This window comes from Empidonax traillii, unplaced genomic scaffold (genome assembly GCF_003031625.1).
Source record: "Empidonax traillii isolate 1590-97213 ecotype Southwest subspecies unplaced genomic scaffold, ASM303162v1 scaffold384:size1533304, whole genome shotgun sequence".
NCBI classification, from domain to species: Eukaryota; Metazoa; Chordata; class Aves; order Passeriformes; family Tyrannidae; genus Empidonax; species Empidonax traillii.
In genome coordinates, this window is record NW_020955577.1 from 1,255,938 (window position 1) to 1,275,223 (window position 19,286).

Below are 19,286 nucleotides of genomic sequence, written 5' to 3' on the forward strand. Positions count from 1 at the left end.
GAAGTACCACATAACAAAAAAATTCCCTTCAGAAGTCAGTAATCTGGTATTTTTTTGGCACTGAAACAAGCAACTTGTTCTACATATAAAAGGAAGGCTGTGTGGAAGACAGTAACAGAGCTCCAGTTTAAGTGATTTCTTTTTCTTTTGATCAAAATTTTCAGAGGTTTATTCAGGTGTCTGTCTAAACCAGACAAACAGCACCCAGCTCTCAACTTACTCCTTTGGGAAAAGCAAATGCTGTTGTGGAGATTTTTTGGGTAGTGTACCAGGAGTACTTCTTTGGCTCTTTGTGAAAAGACAGCTTCGCTTTATTTTGATGAAATAAGAAATTGATGCATGGAGCGAAATGGAGCTGGTGAAGTGGTTCCCATGTGTGGGTCAGCCAAGGTCGCAGACATAGATGCTGACAAGAGACTGCAGCTTCAAGATGCTGGGAAGTGGTGGGAGGATGTTGGAGGGAAGCACGTCATGTCCACTACCAGAGTGCCAGCTTGTGCTCGTCTTCTGAAAGGATCTCATGTCCCTCCACTTCCTTGGAGAGGCCAGTGGGGTCCTTCTACCTGGACTTCCATGCCATCAGCACTCCGGAGGGACAGGAGAAGTGGGTGGGTGTTGCTGTGCTGGCAGAGACCCGCTGCTCCCAGGGAACACCACATATCTGCAAATCTGAGGTCAGAGCAGTGATGGACTGTATGGGATGTTGTTAGGATTTATTAGTCTCTATATAGAGATGTTTTGGCGGCTCCGTGAGTACAGGTCTGCATGTTTTGCCCCTCTGGACCAGAAAAGCTTGTTAGCTATCCAGTGTACCATCCTCTGTTGCTTAAAAACATTCCTAATTGATTGAACATGTGTACTTAATTCCGTTTCAATATTTGCAGTGCAGCTTCATGCTGCACTTATCAGTTTATTGATAGGTTAGTATATAGGATTCTGACAGGATTAGCTTGAAGGATGATTTTTATTTTGTGGTGATTCATTATTTCTACCTATTATACAGAACAGAACAGACTGTCACATCTTTTCTCCATGCTGCACCTGAACAGTTCTTAAAAGTATGTACAAAAAGAATTGCATACCCAATCCAATCCCACCAACAACCACCACCACCACCACCAAAAAAAAAAAAAAGGTATTTTCTCCTTTTTCTGTGCTCAAATGTATTGACTAAATCATTCCTGGACTATTTTTCATAGGTCTGGCTCAATATATTTCTTGCTCTGTTCCCTCACCCATGCTCAATCCAGCCTCCCAGCTGGTGGCTGGCCTTTCTCCTTTCTCTCCTTATTGATTGACCCATCCCTACAAGGGCTGCCTTGACTGACACGCACTTCCCAAAGACTTTACACACATTCAGGTGGCACCATCTCTGGCATCAGCCAGACACCCTGGCCTCTCAAAGGCCAGGAAACTTTCTGAGCCATCACAGCAGTTTTCTGTGTCCCAGGTTTGGGCTGGGAAGCACCATGTTCCCCTGTGGGGGTCTCCAGGAAGGAGCTGCTGGTCCTGGGGTCCATCTGCGAGCTCAAGGCATTGTTTCCCTGATGGCTTTAGCAGGAGTGACTCAGGGTGCCTGCATGTTGCACATTGGCTAGTCCTGCTCCTGCCAGTGCCAAAGCTGTTCCAGCAGTCCATCCAGTCACCAGGGCTCTAGGAATAGCCTCTCCTTTAGCCTGACAGATAGAGTGCAGAGCACAGACGGTGAGTTCTGCAATAAAATGCATGGTACTTTCTCAAATTTGTCATTTTATCTTAATGCTTTCACCATTTCATATTGCCCAACTGAAACAGAGATCACTGTGGAGTATCCTTGCTTCTCCTTGCCAGTTGTATGCACTGCTCACCAACCCTCTGAGCAGAGAATGACTGAACACAACTTCTATTTGAACTAAGTCAGTCTTTGATGGAACTTTTATCTCTAGGTCCAACAGATGCACACACAGAAAGTACACTCCCTGACAGCTAAAGAGCTAAGCTTCATTTTCTTTATTTTCCAACAGTTTTTTCTTTCCTGTATCCTCCATCTGAACTATCACTTGTGGCTTTAATAATGAAATCCTTTACTTTTAGAGCAGTGGCCATGCTGACAACATATGACCTTTCTGAAGAATTTAATCACTTCTTATGTAATAAGTTGCAGAAATAAGAGTACCAGTGGCAAAGCATTAAGGATTGGTATGAATAGTTCTTTGATACATATCATATTAATTTGAGAATTTAATCTGAAAAAGTTAGTATAAGTAGTTAAAGCACAACAATGCATTGAGATGAATTACGTTACATTCATACTAATCAGAGGGCAACAAAAATCAGTCTTTGCTTTGGATGACCTAAAAAATGCAGCATATTTCATCAATGGCAAAGTGATGCAGTGGAAATACTTTCCTTCAATAAAGAAACTGTTTTTCTTAGGTCAGAGCATGTAAAAGAGATGAACCTGTTACTGATGAGAACAGGATTGGTACAAATAAGACATGACAAGGGTAACAAATATCTTGGTGTACATTAGTTTTAACTCAGGAAATTGCAGAAATAGTAAGTCATATAGTCTTTATTCTTACAGAAACAAGTAAAATAAAACTGCAAGATGATGCAGAAGCAAATCTTCCACCAGTTCAATGCTTGATAACTGATTTCTTTACTGTAATTTATAAATGTTTACTGTAATCTATAAAGACTTGTATTTATAATCTATAAAGACTGACATCTGTACTATAAGGTTGGCGAGGCACTGAAAGAGGTTGCCCGAAGAGGCTATAAACAGCACTGCCCTGCACATGTTGGTGGCTATGTGGCAAGGGAAAGTGTGAAAAAAATATCAGAAGAGCCCTCAAAGCCAGATAACCATCTAAGAAAGCAGCTCCTTTCTGGCTCTGGAAGCGTGTCCAAAAGTGAAACTTTTTTTGGTGAGAAACTCTCTCTACAAGTAAAAAGGCTGCCTCCTGCTACTTATTCTCACTGCACTGATGGACATAGAAACTGAGAAAGATTCTTTACTGATCTGCAAAACAGCACCCAAGGAAAAAACTTCCTTTACTGCTAGTTCTCCTTCCTCATAAAAACAACTTGTAATGACCTTAAATGCTGGCTGACTCAGGGGCAAAAAGAGTCAATAGGAATACAGTCAGTCATATTCTCTTCACTTGCAAATCTTGCTTTGAGTCATGTAACTCTTGCGAATGCCTCAGTTGTGGTATGCAATGAAAGCACCTCAAAAGGATGCTGGAACACTTCCCAGAGAAGAAAGCAAACAATTTATTCTCCTTATACCAGGAGGAGCTACAAATGGTGTCTATGATGTTTTGCAGGATATACTGGCATGTTATATACACTGTTAATGTTCCAGTCCTGTCAAAAGAATCCCAAAAGTCCATCTGCCTACACAGGACCCTTGAATTGCACAGTAATGTACTTGGCATGCTGCTCTCCTCAGCTAATCCAGCACCCCCTCATCCCATGTGCTTTTAATTTCTCTGTTAAGGCTCTTCTTGGTTACTGGTTTATAGCTTATGGACAGAAAACTGTGCTATTAACTACCATCACTACCCCTTAGGGCAAATCAAGACAAACTCCTCAGACTACATAAACCCCTGAATACTACCTTTAACAATAATAACAAAATGTAATACAAAATAAACTGCTAATTGTTTTTGAGCAGGTCATCCCAGTAATTCAGTCAGAGTAAAAGGTACGAGTCAGTTTTGGAATGGTAAGGTGGTGCAGATTCCTGTGCATCCTCATTCCTTTCCTTGTTGAAGGGACTCAGGTTGTCATGTTGGGAGGTCTGTGTTTCACATCAGTCCTTGTCACTCCAGAGAGCTTCCCCTATGGACAGTGAGGGTGGGATACCCCCTCGCTGTGCATAACAAAACCTCTTTTTTTCAAAAACTCCTGAGTGACATTTCAAATCAATTGATAAGAACAGGCCAACCAAAGTTATTGATTTCAAGCCAAGCCAGCTATCTGGGCCATCACTACAGCTGTGCACCTCTTTGTTTAAAGGGAAATAAACATATGTGACTTCACTATTCTCTTCTCCTCTGGGAAACCTCCCCAGTGCATGGCAGCAAAGGACCCTCCTTAAGAAGGGCATGCCAAAGAGACCAGACATGATTTATTCAAATTCAGTTTGAAGGCAATACAATATATTCTCAAGCATTCTGAACTTAGCATTTTAAAGGACTAGCTTCAAGTTTGATTACTGCTCTACCTTAAAAATTTGTTTCCTTTTTTTTTTTTCCCTATTAGAACACTATTCTGTGAAAATATTCTTAAATTCCAAGTATCCACATGTAGCACAAATAAGCAATAGAAGGACTTCCCAAAGCAAGACAGTACTAAGTATTGTAGCTGTAAATCACTGGCTATCAGAAATCATACCATTATACAATGTATCTGCAATGAGTCATCCATTAAACTGTGTTCCAGTCAGAAAACTGGCATACTGGGGCTTGGAAGAAGATTAATGTTTTAATACACTTTTAAACCATTTATGGAACGAAATGTACACAGTTGCTCAGAGGGATGCTAGGTTTTGTGTTACAAGAAAGCAAAATCTGAAATTAACAACAGGAGATATTCTTAACAGCATGTATCCATGCCTATGCTATAGGAAAGCAGCCAGTCCAGAATTACACATTCTGGGCAGGAATTAATACGGAGATATCTGCACATACTTGAGTCCTGGCTGCTGTAGTGATTAGCTATCCCTGGGCTGCAGCTTCAAACTCTGCAGGGCTGAACTCTGGAGGGGTTCCTGTGGCACATATGGCTCTGTCTCAATGTACAGTGGCCACTGGGTTCTTGCTTGAAGGCTGCACAATGCCAAGTGTCATTTGCATACAAGACAAAGCAAAACACAGCCTTGTCATGCCGGATGGATTTTATCAGCTCAGTTTCTGAGCAGGGGTTGCTGCAGGGAGGCAGCTTTTCAGGGAGGTATTGTTAGTATGAGCCTGACTGATGAAGGAGAGGAGAGAGGCCATCAGAGAGGGAGAGAAAACAAGGGCAGTCAGGATAGCCTAAAAAACCAGTACAGAAATAGTGCAACCTGCTGTTCATTTGGACAGGATTTGCTGTCACCTTCTCCCAGCGGTGAGTGATAATCCCTGTTGAAAAGGAGTAAGAGCTGCAACTATTCCAGGCACCTCTCCTCCACCATCACACCCGAGGAAGAGCCACCAGGCACAGGAGGATAGGACAAGGCAGAGGTTACTCAGACACGTATCCAGGCATAGCTGAGCTCTGGGTATTGTGCCCTGAGCCAGGCTGGTTTAAGCCTAGGTGGAGTATATCTAACAGCCAGCTGCACTTACCCTGTGTTTGAGGTGAACCTGCCAAAGTGTTTCCCAGGTACCAGGTAGATATATAGCTTTGATGACATGCCTATATATACTCCATGATTCAGTTAAATGCTCCAAGAGTTTTCTAATTATATGACTGGTATTTGTGACACTAAATATAGACACCCAATCTGTCTCTCCTGTAATCAAAAAGATAATGTGTCAATAGAGATGATGGAGATCACAGTAAAAATTACCTCATCCTAAAGGATATATCTGAAATAAGTCAGATGGATAGTCCCTAGATGTGTCTTTGTTTTTAGCATGGGACGACTAGGTCAGCTGTATGTATTTACAAAACTGGTCCAAATGTAAAACATGCCTGACCTAAATGCTTATGAGTGTTTTAATGTTCTAGATGTACTCAGACTCTATTCCAGTGTCCATCTTGAGGAGACCTGGTGCGAGGAGGAGGCCCCAACCCTCTGAAGGACGTTGGACCAAGGGGACATCAGAAAATTTGGAAGTCAGTGAGTTGGGTGTATGCAACCATAAGACATTCAAAGGTGAAATGGTGAGGAAAGGAGCTCAATCATCTGAAGAACTGACTTAATTTTGGCTAATAGCTCATTCTGCCACCTAAAGCTAAAGGCCACGTACATAAGTTGCCCAAACCTCCTGTTTTTTGCCTCCTGCCAAAAGTCATTACTGTTTCTTCTTCCATACTCTTACTCCACTTGCTTGGCTGTCATCTGTAAAGACGCTTTGATGCCCTTTCATGTATTTCTCTTCTGCTTCAAGCTACTTCAGTTTCATCTTAAATATCTTCAAGAGACATGGGGTGGCAGGGTAGTGGATAAAAACAGGCAATACTACTACTGCACAGCAGTCACTGAAGGGCAGTGAAATAACATGGATGGTATTAATTTCAACTAACCTGGAAGTCTGACTTCATGGTATAGATGTACAGGATGAAGTAGTCCCTGTAGAGGAATGAGCACTCTTCATTTATTTAAGCTGATTGGTTTTAGCCACTTGCATTAAAGTGAGAATGGCCTCTTGGATTGAGAGACATTTAATCAGACAAATCGGACAAATCTCAGTGAGGAAAATTGGAAGCATTCTGGTACTGGTCCTCTGAGGGGAATTCCTTTTGGAATTGTTCATCTTTTGAAGGATTTTGAAAAAAAATCTACTTTTTGGAAAATTCCAACTCAAATTTCTCACACCTTAGGTATACTCTTTTAAAGGTATAAGGTAAGGAAACTTGGAGAGGAACTCCCAGTTTGATTTGAATTATCTTGAATTGGTAGTTTCTCCTACACCAGCCAGGTTTCTAGACATAACTGCTTCACACTTCCAGACATATATCAAAACTTAAGCTCTTTAATGTTCTGTTCACGTGGGAGGCCTTGTATCCAACATGAGTTCAATAGGGGATGCTATGTGCATACAGTGCACCACAGAAGCCATCAAAAAGGCAACTGTTAGCATTTGCACTTGTTGATCTGACATTTAAGAAGTGGCTACTTGACATTTTTCTATGCCCGTGTTTTTAAGAGCTAAAGACATAACATCTATTTACCTTTCAGTCTCTCAGATGCACTGGAGGCAAGGCAATTGACAGAAACTTGTGGTCTCTCAGGTTCTATCCTGCATTTTTAGGTCATCTTCACTTTGTCATCTCTCCCACCTCTTGTGGAAAACCAAAGGGAAAATTGCTAAAAAGCCTTGTTAAGGCATGGAGAAATCAGCGTCAGGTTTAGGTCAAACACAGTTCCACACTGTGGAAGACAGATAGTCTTTTGGAGACTGCTATAGCTCAGATTGGAGGGTAAAGTAAGTACACCTCTCTTGACCAGCAGTTCTGGAGGCATGTCATGAATTTCAGCAAATCTGGAGTAGATTCACTCATTTTACATACAGTCAGTGTGTGCTTTGCTTCAGCAACCTCAACACCAGTGGTTGCAAATGGCCACTGTGGCTAAACAAGAAAACCACAATGGATGATGAGGTTCTTCTGATTTTGGAAACAGCTGTCCTGGGAGTGCTCACTTTTCACTGTCACAATGGTAGAGCTTCAGGGTCCAGAGATAGTGCACGTACACAATGATTGGGCAGAATGACTGGTTAAATCTCACTTCTCACGGAGACATTTCAATCTGCAGTTTGGACTTGTGCTGGGTATCCAGTTGCAGGTTGTACCTGAGCAGAAAAGATGCAGACAGAAGACCTGGGAACAAGTCCCAGGACCTGATGCCTTCAGCTTCTGGACAATAATGCATTTTTCATGACCAAGTCCTTTCTGGAATCACATTTCTGGAGGAAACAGCTCTCTGACTTGTAAGTAAGAGGCTGCATGTAAGGATCCCACTGTCAAAATTCTATGCACAGGGTCTGATAGAGCCTGGGTTATTTTGACATGAAATACCTTGGGACCAGGCAACATGAAAGCTATCATCCCTCCCTTCGTGATGCTGGAATAGTTTTGAAGAAATCTCTGCTTACTAATAGATAGAGCTTTAAAAGAAGAGCAAGCAACCAAAATGTAGAAAGAATAATTCCTGAGGAAATTAAGACGAGAAAAACTCTCCCAAAATGAATACTTATTCCTTGACTCTTAAGCCTCCTCTTCCCCCTCCTGATGGTAGCTGTTAATTTGATGGTGACTTCCCATTGAAAAAGCAACCATAAGGTTGTTGAGAGAGCTCAGATCTCTTTTAGAGGTGGCTAGTGACTTCTTTGCAGCCCAGATGTAGTTGCTCTGCATAAACAACAAATACTCTTCACAGAAGTGTCATTTACAAATGCTGTGAATGTCCTTTAATCATCCACACTTCATATTCTGGCCATGGCACACAGTGCCAGATCAGTGAATCGGACACAACCAGGATTACATGGTCTTTTGTTTCTTTCATTACTCTGAGAGTTTTGAGAATATAAACAAGAATATAAAGACCTTGGGAAAAATGATGGGAATTACTGCTCTGCTTCATGCCATTTAGACACTGTAAGATCTGTCTTAAAATGAATGCAGATATTCTTTCAGCCTGAAAATTTGTGAGAATTCTTTGAATATGGCTGGTTCTGAATTCAAAACATGCCTTAGTCTGCATAAATCTTGCTGAACCTTGTGGGAGGGAGAAGACTTGATCTTTCCTAGGATGGAGGAAGAGATTCTGATTTACATATCTATTACTGCAGTGTTAACCAGTGCAACCCAGTGATTTCAGTGAGGGTGAAACTGGTGCAGCTCCTGCTAAACAGTCCTGGCACTGGCTGTGAGCTTACTGCTGGCAAACCCCTCATTTGCAAATGATTCACCGCATTAAACCCAACTCGTACTCTTAAAGGTGAACACCTGTTAATTGAAGTCACAATCATTCCCTGCTCCAAGGAAGATCACAGTGCCCTCTGCTCATATGCATAGGACACTGTTAATGATCCCATGCCAGCTGTGCCTGGGTGCCAGAGCTGGAGAGCAGGATATCCTGTCCCTGTGCATCCTGCACAGTACTGCTCCATCTTCCTTGTCCCTGCAGCTTAGCAGGGCTGGACAGGACTGGTGAGGCAGAGTCTAGACAGAAAACAAGTTAGACAAGGAATTATACCCTGAAAAGTGCAATTCTGATGACACCAGAGAAATGCAATTACATCAGGAGCAACTCCATGGGTCACTTTGGTTTTGCAGATGAGGATTTAGGCAGATAGGGCAGGAATTTCCTTTCCCTGTCACCTCCTGCAGTCACCGCTCCATAGACACAGGCTGATCAGGAACCATGCTTGCTCACATCACTCAGGCTCAACCATCACAGCTAAAAACCTCAGAAAGGTGATATGGTGTTTTGTAGTCCAATTCAGAAATGCTCCTTAGCGAGGACAACTTCCCTCTGATCCTGAGGATTAGTGCCAAACCTTCCTTTTCTCACTCTCGTTTTACTAATTTCCTAAACTGCCAGTGGTATCATCCTTTTTGTGTTGAAAATAACACAAATTAAATGGATCTTAGAAGGATATTAGTGACTACACTATTTCCTGTTTCAAACAATCATGGAATCATAGAACCAGAGGGGTTGGAAAGGACCTCTGAGATCATCAAGTCCACCCCTTGATCCACTACCACCACAGTTACTAGACTATGGCACTAAGTGCCACATCCAGTCTCTTCCTAAATACCTCCAGGGACAGAGAATCCATCACCTCCCTGGGCAGCCCATTCCAGTGCCTGATTACCCTCTCTGTAAAGAATTTCTTCCTAACATCTAACCTAAACCTTCCCTGGCAGAGCTTGAGACCATGCCCTCTTGCCTTACTGATAGCTGCCTGGGAAAAGAGACCAACACCCACCTGGCTACAACCTCCTTTCAGGTAGTTGTAGAGAGTGATGAGATCTCCCCCGAGCCTTCTTGACAGGGTTTGAAGGGAATGTGTTGTCCCTCACACCTTCTCTTCTCCAAGCTAAACAACCCCAGCTCCCTCAGCCTCTCCTCATAGGACTTGTGCTCAAGTCCCTTCACCAGCCTCGTTGTTCTTCTCTCGACCTGCTCCAGCACCTCAATTTCCTTCCTGAACTGAGGGGTTCAGAATTGGACACAGTGCTCCAGATGTGGCCTCACCAGCCCTGAGTACAGGGGAAGAATCACTTCCCTGGTCCTGCTGGCCACACTGTTCTTGATATAGGCCAGGATACCATTGGCCTTTTTGGCCACTTGGTCACACTGCTGGCTCAATAGTTATTGACTCTTCCATCCAGGTAGAGCATTTGCTATGTCAGGAAGGAACATGTGCAAATAAAACACCCATTCTTCTTTTCTGCTTTATTGACAAAAGCTAGTGACTCTGTCACAGAGGAAATGGGAGATGTGAGCTTGTCTTCATGTACCTGCTCAGGCAATGGAAAAATAATGGGATTTATTTGAACATGTCAAAAATTATTCTGAAGTACCTGCAAAGTCTAAAACACAGGCTCAGTCCTTTGCTGTAAACGATGAATTAAAGGGTTTGGTTCACTTGCCAAAAGCAGACTCTTTTGCTCCCTCCTTTCCTCTGGAGCTGAACAAAAAATGCAAGAATTTCACCATTGAACACAGTATGGTGAGAAACAAATCTGGTGGAAAACCTTTGATTTCAACAGAGCTTAGCATGGATGTAAATGGAGACTGACTTTGGCCTTCTTTGATTTACATGAAGGCAAGTAGCACATTTTATTCTTTCCAGGCCAAACTTGCTGAGCAAGTTTATGCCAGTGAAGTTAATGCAGAAATATAATCTGCGAAATCACAAAATTTGCACAACTTGTAAACTCACAAATACACACTGGGCCAGGTCTTACCAAGCTTCATTCCTACACCAGAGGAATGAGAAGGGCAATAGTTTAAACACATAAATAAAGGGTTCCTAGACAAGATTATGACAGCTTTCACAGAAACACTGACCCTCTGCTAGAGCAGAACATACACTAGAAGACTAAGGAAACATGGTGGCTAAACACTGGTCAGTAATTTTCCGTTAAGCCAAAGTTTGGTCTCTGATCACTTTTTCATCCAGATAATACTGTAGAAAAGCTTTGTGTCATCTCTTTGAGGTTAAACTGGCTGCAGAGTCTCCTACAAGTAATCTAGTGGAAACTGGACAGAGGAACAGATGGACTTAGACGAAAGACTAAGGAGATGCTTTGAGAGTGACAGGAAAGCTCTGGAAATAGTAAACAATTAGCAAACAATCAAATTATTTAACAAATTGGCACCTCCTCAAGCGCTGCTCCCAGTATAGTACATGAAATAATTCAGAGGATTGAAGCGCCCTTTTCTTTTTTGGAGCTCCACCTTTGTTGTTTCCAGTGGGAGCTGCACTGTGGGGACTCCTGGGACAACTGAAGTGAACATAAGGCATATTGGGCAGCAGTTTTTCCATTTACCTTCACTGGTATCAGCTATTAGCATCTCATTTGTGAAAAATATATTTTAAAACCCCCAGACTCTGCCAGGCTACATCAAAAGGAACAGAAAGCAATAAGAGATGAGAAGGTAATAATTGGTAAAATGCTGGTAAAAGTCCTAAAATTGACACTGTTCATGAAATGCTGAAAAATCCCCTTTGTTTTCTTGGCTTTCATTCCCTCTCTATCTCTTTGAGAACAAGGGAAGTCACCAGTATCAGAACCCCATAAATCACAGTAACTACCCTTTATACACTCCTTATCTGCCCACACAGTTTTATTTCTACTATTTTATTGTAACTGTGATAGGAAAGAAAACTTAATACACTTGGGCAGTCATGGTTTTCACTTGAATTTGTCAATTTTTTACTATTGCTACTACCATGGCCTGGCTTTCAAGACTTTTATATTAGTGGACACCAGTTTTTGTGCTCTCCTCCTCACTTTCTCTTGGTCTAACTAATAATGTTGAGTGGGAACCAGACAAAGTGGTGTCTCCTGAAGGCTTGCTTCCTGCAGAAGATACGTTTCGGGCAGTATAGATAACCAAGTGCCCTCTGTCATCCCACCTCATGCCCATCATGATAGAAATTCAAGTGAAATGGTTGTGAAGGGCACAGAGACAAAAAGTGCATGCTGCACTATTGGTTAGAGTGGTAAACTAGCTCAAGATATTTAAAACATATCTACATCTACACAAGGAGATAAGAACAGGCTCTAGCCTCTCACGCCCCATGTCCCAGAGCTGAGTGCCAGGTGCCACCAGGAGGAAATGAAATCATGCTGCTTATAATAAAACATGTTTCTTCCGTACCATCTCTGCTGCTGAACCCAGCTAAGAGGGTCTACAGATACATTAAGGCATAAAGAAGCTGTGTGGCAATGAGATGGGACTTGACAATCAGATTGGAGAATACGTGAATGGATGCTGTGTCCTCGCTCTCTGATATTCCATGGCCAAGCATGAGAGCCCACACAGGGCTCATAGGAGCTACCTGTGAAGCACTGGCCCTTGCTGTGGCCTCTATAAAACTTTCACATCACACAAAGCCAGAAGCAAGGGTGAAACTACCACATAAAAGGTGAAGGGGCAACAGAAGAACCTGCAGAAACAAGACAACAGATATCTCCACCAGAACAGGAAAGCAAAAAAAAAAATCTAGTAAGATTGGTTAAAGCTTTTATGGAAGAGATTCTAATTAATGAGACATTACTGATCTGAGATCCAACTTACTACCACCTACAAACATATTTATATTGGTGCCTATGGAGCTGGTCAATTGCTTAGTTTCTCATTCGCAGAGCTACCCCTTCAGTCATTAGCTGTACCTTCCTTTACCTCCATCAGTCCTGAGTATTAAAATTACTAACGTTGTAGAATACAGAGAATGAAAAGTACAGATCTGATGTGTAAGACAATAATAATAGATTAGGCAGCAGGAGTTTTATTTATGTTTCTGGAGGTTTTAACATATAACATAATATGCTGTTCACAGATCACCCTTCTACTGTGGGTCAGTCTCATTTTAAGAATGTGATATACTGTAACTCTTCCTATAAAAGCTGCTCCAGTAATGATGTAATTAATGCAGTTCCTAGTTCAGGTACAACATCCAAAAACAGCTCATACCAATTTTTTCAGGAAATGTAAATAAAGGTTCAAACATGTTTCCTGCTTTATTTTTGTTTGAATGTCCTTGAACCTTCTTCATTTCTCCTTCGTTTCTTGCATGGCCACCTGGGCTCACATCTTTCACTTCCGTCATTTCAGATCCCGATAAATCCAACAGAAAATGAGACAGAGGGACAGAGAAAATTATATAAACAGCAAACACAATGTAAAAAAAGTAAATTAAAATTATCAAAGACTTACCATTTTATGTAAGCAGAATGACCATCAAAGGACTTAACTCTGTGCAGTAAACTATATGGGAGTAAGGATGCAGTATAGACTCTCCTCATGCATATGATGCTTTGTATTGTCTCACATCTTTTCTTTCTGGATCACAGGGAGAATGTTGGTGTCTTGGTATTAGGGAAGAATTTCCTCTCTTGCTCTTCCTGGCTTTCCTCTGTGTTATTTAACAGACCCTTCTTTCTTCTTTCAAAATTATATGGATTTGTCGATATCCTCATGAATTATGTATCACTGAAAGTATTTTCCCATGGCATTGCATATTTAAAATCTATTGTGAAACTTTAGGAAGGAAAAAAAATGCAGGAACTATTGGGGTGGAAACACATTTATTGTTTTGCAGCATAAATACCACCAACCTAATCTTTGTATATGCCAGTTACATGAGTGATATCTGTGATTGTTTGAAATTCCTTCCACACACTTCAGTATTTCTGTATATACTGAAGGTGAGAGCCACACATGTGAGTCTGTCAAGCTCAGAAGATGCACAGGTGGAAAATGGATAAACGCAGCAAACTACTGGAAACCAGAAGCAGTAATCTTCAAATGTGCTTATTAAAACAGAGAGTTCAGTAGGGATAGAAATAACCAAACCTATAAAACCTTAATTTGCTCTCTAAATAGGCATCAACATAAAAGTATTATAGGATTTTTTTTTTAAACATTTTAATCATAAATCCTTTAAGTCTTCATATACTTATATGAAGATTTTCTGTAATTTCATCACATATTAAAAACTTGCTCCCGTCCATTTTCTTTTTCCAATCATGTATTTACTAGTTTATTATATTGCTAAAATAGCAGAGTACACTTTCTAGTAATGTTGGGGGACTTTGAATCTATTAACAAGGCACTTAACCTCCTTTTTTAAAATCATTTTTTAAGGAAGGGAAATCTAGAATGTGAGGCAAGAGTGTACCCTCATCCCATACTTGACAGAAAAACAAAAATGAGAGACCTCAGATCTTTTGGTCCCAAGTTTTGTACCTTGCCTCTAGATAACATTTCACTGTTGAGTCAAAGACATGCAAATTTTGATTGGAAGAAACCTCAAAACAAGGGGTTTGCTCATCAAAGCATCTGCTTAGCCAGCAGCTGCAGCCAGGTTTGCTAACACAGCTGTATTTGTTAATACCAGGGGAAGGACACTGCTTGGGTGATTTCTATAACTATATTCAGCACTAAGGCTCTTCCTAATATTCTGGCCAGAGACCTGAAAGCTGACTGCATACATAAACCTCTGCACCACTCTGGGGCTTCACAGCCTCCAAAGGTAACCTCTGATGTCACTTTTTACACTCTCTGTTGCCATAGCAATGGAGGTTGGGGTTTTCATCAGGTGATGCTCAGTGGGTCAGTACCTGTTCTGTGGCTACGTGTCTCTACTGGAGCCTCTGAGAGCTTTTTCATTGACTTAACTGGCATCAACATTCCACTCCAAATAAAGATCTAGCCCAATGACACCAGGTTCAGGTTTTTAATGAAATCCTAAAGCATAAGGTTCCTTCCTGTGGCCTCAACTTTTAGTTTAAAGCACTTTAGGTAATCTACTTCTGTTGTCAGAAAGTATCATTCTTAACCCTGAGGTAAGGATTTTACTTCAACTTAGGTGCCTGATATCATCTTTTTATTTTCAAATATCAAGCATATTTTCATTGCATCTCTTGCACAGGCTATGTACATATGATGCTATGCAATGAGGAGAAACAAAATGTGTGATTTTTAAACTACTCTTTTGCTTTTCTATTTTTTAATCTCCAGATGGTCTCTTAGACTGGTGATGTTTTCTGTAGGCTACATGTTTCCTGCTTCAATTAGCTTACTTAACCAGAACACATTTGAGAGACACACACACGATCAGATAGTATCAGGTGCTAATGTTTAATTGCTTTCATGAGATTAGAAGAAGATAAATGATTGAATCATAATTGAACGAGCTTATTAGAAGACAAGCTGATCAGTGTTAGAAAGAAACTCGAGATTCCCATGTTTGCTCTAATTTCACATTGGCTGGGGTTGCTGTAAGGACAGTGAGCACAATGTGATTGCTGTGTTAGGGAGCAAGATCAGAGCTGGGTGACTGAGATCTGCCATACATATTTACCAGCTGAAATATTTATCAGAGGGGATGGTACAATTTGTATCTCTACCTAAGTGCAGTGAAGGAAACTAATGCTTTGATTTACCACCTCCCAAGAAAAAAAAAAGCAGCAAAGAGATCTTTATATGTGTTATTTTGAAAAAAGCCCTATCTCTCTATCCTGTCCCTCCACAGCATGTGTGCCTGTGAGGAAGGACAGGCAATCACTAAGGGCATCTCTCCCTTCAGGGGCTTTGTTGGGAAGCATCAGGTAGTTACTGCTGAGAGCAGTGGGGATCTGACACATATTTGTATGGATGGGCTGGCTGGAGCAAGTCTGGGTCAGGTACCAGATTCAAAGATTTTTATTGCTTGGTGAAAGATCTGAGCAAGTTTGAGCGAAATTCTCAGAATGTGCACCCTCCATGAATGTTTCGTTAACTGACGATGGGGATTCTTTGTTTTGGCATGGCCACAGTGATTTTACTCGGGTATCAAGATGCAGAGGAGTCATGCAGTACTTACAGGATCCCTTTTTACAAGGCCCGGGTTAGGGACAACAGCAATGAGGTGGGCAATTGTAAACATGGAGTTCAGCACATATGAAAAAAACAAATTCTTATGCAGTGTTATCCTTTGACAGCTGAGGCTCCTGAAAAATATGTAGCACATGTCGTAAATTAGTATTTTTCTTCTGATGTCACTTTAACAAGCTCTTTCTGGCAACAGTCTCTCAAGAATGCCTTTTGGCAGGGCATAATTGGAAAATACATGCCTTGCATTGCAACCATAACCTCCGACAAATTTTTGGGTTTGTTTTTACACCTGTTTAGCACCACATGCTTTTCAGACCATGTTGTAAAGAGCTATCCAAATACATTCTCAGCCCTTGATGCCTTTCTTTATTTATGGTAATCAAGTTATTAGGCAGTGAAGCGGAACCCTGAGAATTATTAGATGCGCATGATACCACTAATGAACATCAGAAATACTGCTTTATAAGTAACTGTTCCCTGGAGACTCAATTTCTCAAAGACTCAGATGAAAATTATTTTCTACTTCAGGAATTAGTAGTGAGACAGGATGGGAAATTTGGGCAGGAATCTCCTTAAATTACAGAGGGATTTGGGTTGATATCCTGCATGTTTCTAACTCCAGCTGAGATCTCAAACCAAAGGAGGTTGTTTTCCTGCTCAGAAGGAGCAGAAATCTTTTGAAATGACTGATTATGGTGAGGATAGGATTTATGCTGTTGTGGGTAGCAGGATTTCACAAGAGAAGTTTGCAGAATTCTTGTGAAACCATATCATGACTGCAGTTTTAGTCCTGAACTATCTCCCTTTCTAATTCATGCCCAAATCCTCATGTCCCCTCCTCAGATACCCCTGAAGCACAGAAGGTGGCCCCTGCAGTGCTCCATGCCCCAGAGCGCAGTGCCAGGCTGACAGATGGTGATTGCAGAGGCAATCACAGCGCTGTTAGATAATGCTGTGATGTCTGTATTCAGTGATCACTGAGAGCAAGCAGGCAGAACTAGTAGGTGAAAAACAGAAGTACTGCTGTCTTGCTAAGGTAAGCTTCCCACTCAGAACTAGGAGTCTTTCGCAGTCTTTTGCACTCTGGCATGGAACACAGGCTGTAACTTTCTGATGCTCTGCACGTGGAGGTCAATGCAGAACGCACTTTCTTTTAAAACAGAGGGTTAATCTAATCAACTGAACCCTTTTCTGCTTATTTTGCTTGTTTACTTAGTTATTTTCCTTTTTTAGCTCCTTGTTTACCTACCACTTATTCTTCATTCTCCTTACACCTATTTTCTGAGTCATTACATGGAAATCTTCCTTTAGCTTTAGGTTGTCTTTATGGTTATGGTTATGATCATCCTGCAATGTTCACCGTGTTTCTTGACCTCCTTATTTACCAAGACACATTTTTTTTTGGTTCAGGATGTCCATGAGAGGCAGGTCCTGGTGGATAGGAATGAGAGTATCTCTTTGCACTTGCCCTGATTTTATGGTATTTTGTTAGCATCAGCTAATGGCAAATGTTGAGCACCAGATATGGGGCCAGGTGCACTTTCAGTTTGGTTCACTGTAGAACAGGATACTGTGCAAAACAATATTCTTTGGAGCTATTTTTTGCTATACTATGCTCTTGTGCTTACTCCACCTATATTTGCCTTATCACAAATAAAGTCTGACGTTCTTTTTCTGCTCCAAGGTTCTGGTGAAATTTATTCAGTCCTGAGTCTTGCTCCCCATTCTCCATCGCTACACTTTGCCTATGCAACTAATCTTGGGACACTATGACATGGTCATCACTGCCTGCTTTTCTTTGACAGCCTTGAGAATAGGATTGTTGTGACATCAATCCCTTTCCCAAGAAATAAAAATTTCCCTGTTACTGGTAGCAGTCTCTCCAGCTCCTGGCCACAGACATGCAGACCCTTGTCTCCCCAGCTACCTTTCTACATGGCTACAGATGCAGAAAGTCTTTTGTGATAATCTCAGCCAGGTCCATGTGTCTCCACTTTCATTTCTGTCCTTCCTCTTTGCTGTACTTGACTTCTGGCAGTCTTATTTCTCTATTAAATCGGACTGTCCATCTCTGCATGTTACCATGGTCTGCTCTCCAACCTCCTTTCCCTGCCTGCCTTCCTCTCTTAATTTTGCCCTTTCCTCCTTTCCTTTCAGTATTCCCCATTATTTTTCCTTGATGCCAGCTTTCATGTTAAAAACACATCTGCATTATTAAATGTATGTTTCCATACCCTCATTTTCTAATTTGACCTTCAGTGTTTGCCATCATAATGGCATCAGCACCTGCCTGCCTCAGTCGCCACCAACAGGAGAACAATTTAGCAGAACCAAAACCATTACTTCATTCATCCTTTCTGCTGATTTTGACAATCATCTGCAGTCTCCTCCTTCTGACCACTCCTAATTCTCTTCCTGGCTCTCTTGCTGTTCCTAATCATTCCTTTGTGGTGTTTTTGAAGGCTCCTTGGTACAGCCTCCACCGTCTTTCTGTATGCTCCCATCTCTGTTTCATTAATCAGTAAGAAGGCACAACTTTCACATTAAGCAAGAAGGCACAACTAAGCCAGTTATCTATGTCTAAAACTCATGAGTTTTTTGTGTCTCTATGCTTCTACCTATTGTCTCTTTAGAATTTCCTAGTCTCCTATGTTTTTCATGGCTTCCCTTTGTTTCACATTGATTCTGTCTCCTATATGTCCTTTGACAGAGATAGGTTCTCTTACCTACTTCCAGTCACCCTTACTTTTCAGTTCCTATCTCCACTTCTCTATTGCAACTAAGATATTTTGAATTTTCTTCATAGAACTGTCATCTGAATCTTTAATTTCTTCTCATTCATGAATACTGAGAGTACCAATTTTCACCCCAGTCACTTATTTTCCATATTCTACCCCCTTGTTTGGTTTTCAAATTATTTTCATGCTTTGTACCATATTCTCCCTTACCCTTGGTGAAAACTCCCAGCAAATTTCCACAGATTATCCTTCAACCCATTATCCTTCTTCAGCTTCTTTCAAAAGCCTTGGCAACAATTAACTGCAGGTGTATTCACCGTTTATTATTCTGGCAAATCTAGACTTATTGTACTCCCCCTCTGTCTTTGTACGAATGTCTTTTTTTTTTAATAATTCAATTGGAAGTGATTTGGAGCTAGGAGTCCCTCTTTTGTGTTTTATCAAATAACATAATGGGGTCTCAGTTTGCAATTACAGAAACATTGCAATAACGTGATGATTCATGTAGCTATTAGACACTCTGTCTCCTCTTATGAGTTTGTATTGCTTAGTGATGTTCATCACTACTGCTTCAGTATTGCCTTCTGAAAGTACTGCAACATCTGTGATGACAGACCACTATCAATCTCGATGCCCCAAACTGAAATGAAAATAAATCTCTGCCAGAGAAACAGCAATCCCAGCAAGCTGCTGCCTTTACAGTCAAAGCTTATTATACAGTCCTGAAATCATCTCTTGCTATCTGATTGACTGATTGACAGTTTCCCTTCTATTGAAGGTCAAATAATCTA

At 41.2% G+C, this 19,286-nt stretch overlaps 1 protein-coding gene across 2 annotated transcripts in view; it reads right to left on the reverse strand.

Annotated features, from left to right (window-relative positions):
* Window positions 1-19,286, reverse strand: part of CALCR (calcitonin receptor) — a 157,298-nt gene that overhangs the window by 24,181 nt on the left and 113,831 nt on the right. For both annotated transcript variants that reach the window (XM_027893229.1, XM_027893228.1), the window contains exon 7: window positions 15,747-15,873. In XM_027893229.1, coding sequence (XP_027749030.1) covers window positions 15,747-15,873 — 127 coding nt within the window. The remainder of the gene's footprint in view (window positions 1-15,746; window positions 15,874-19,286) is intronic.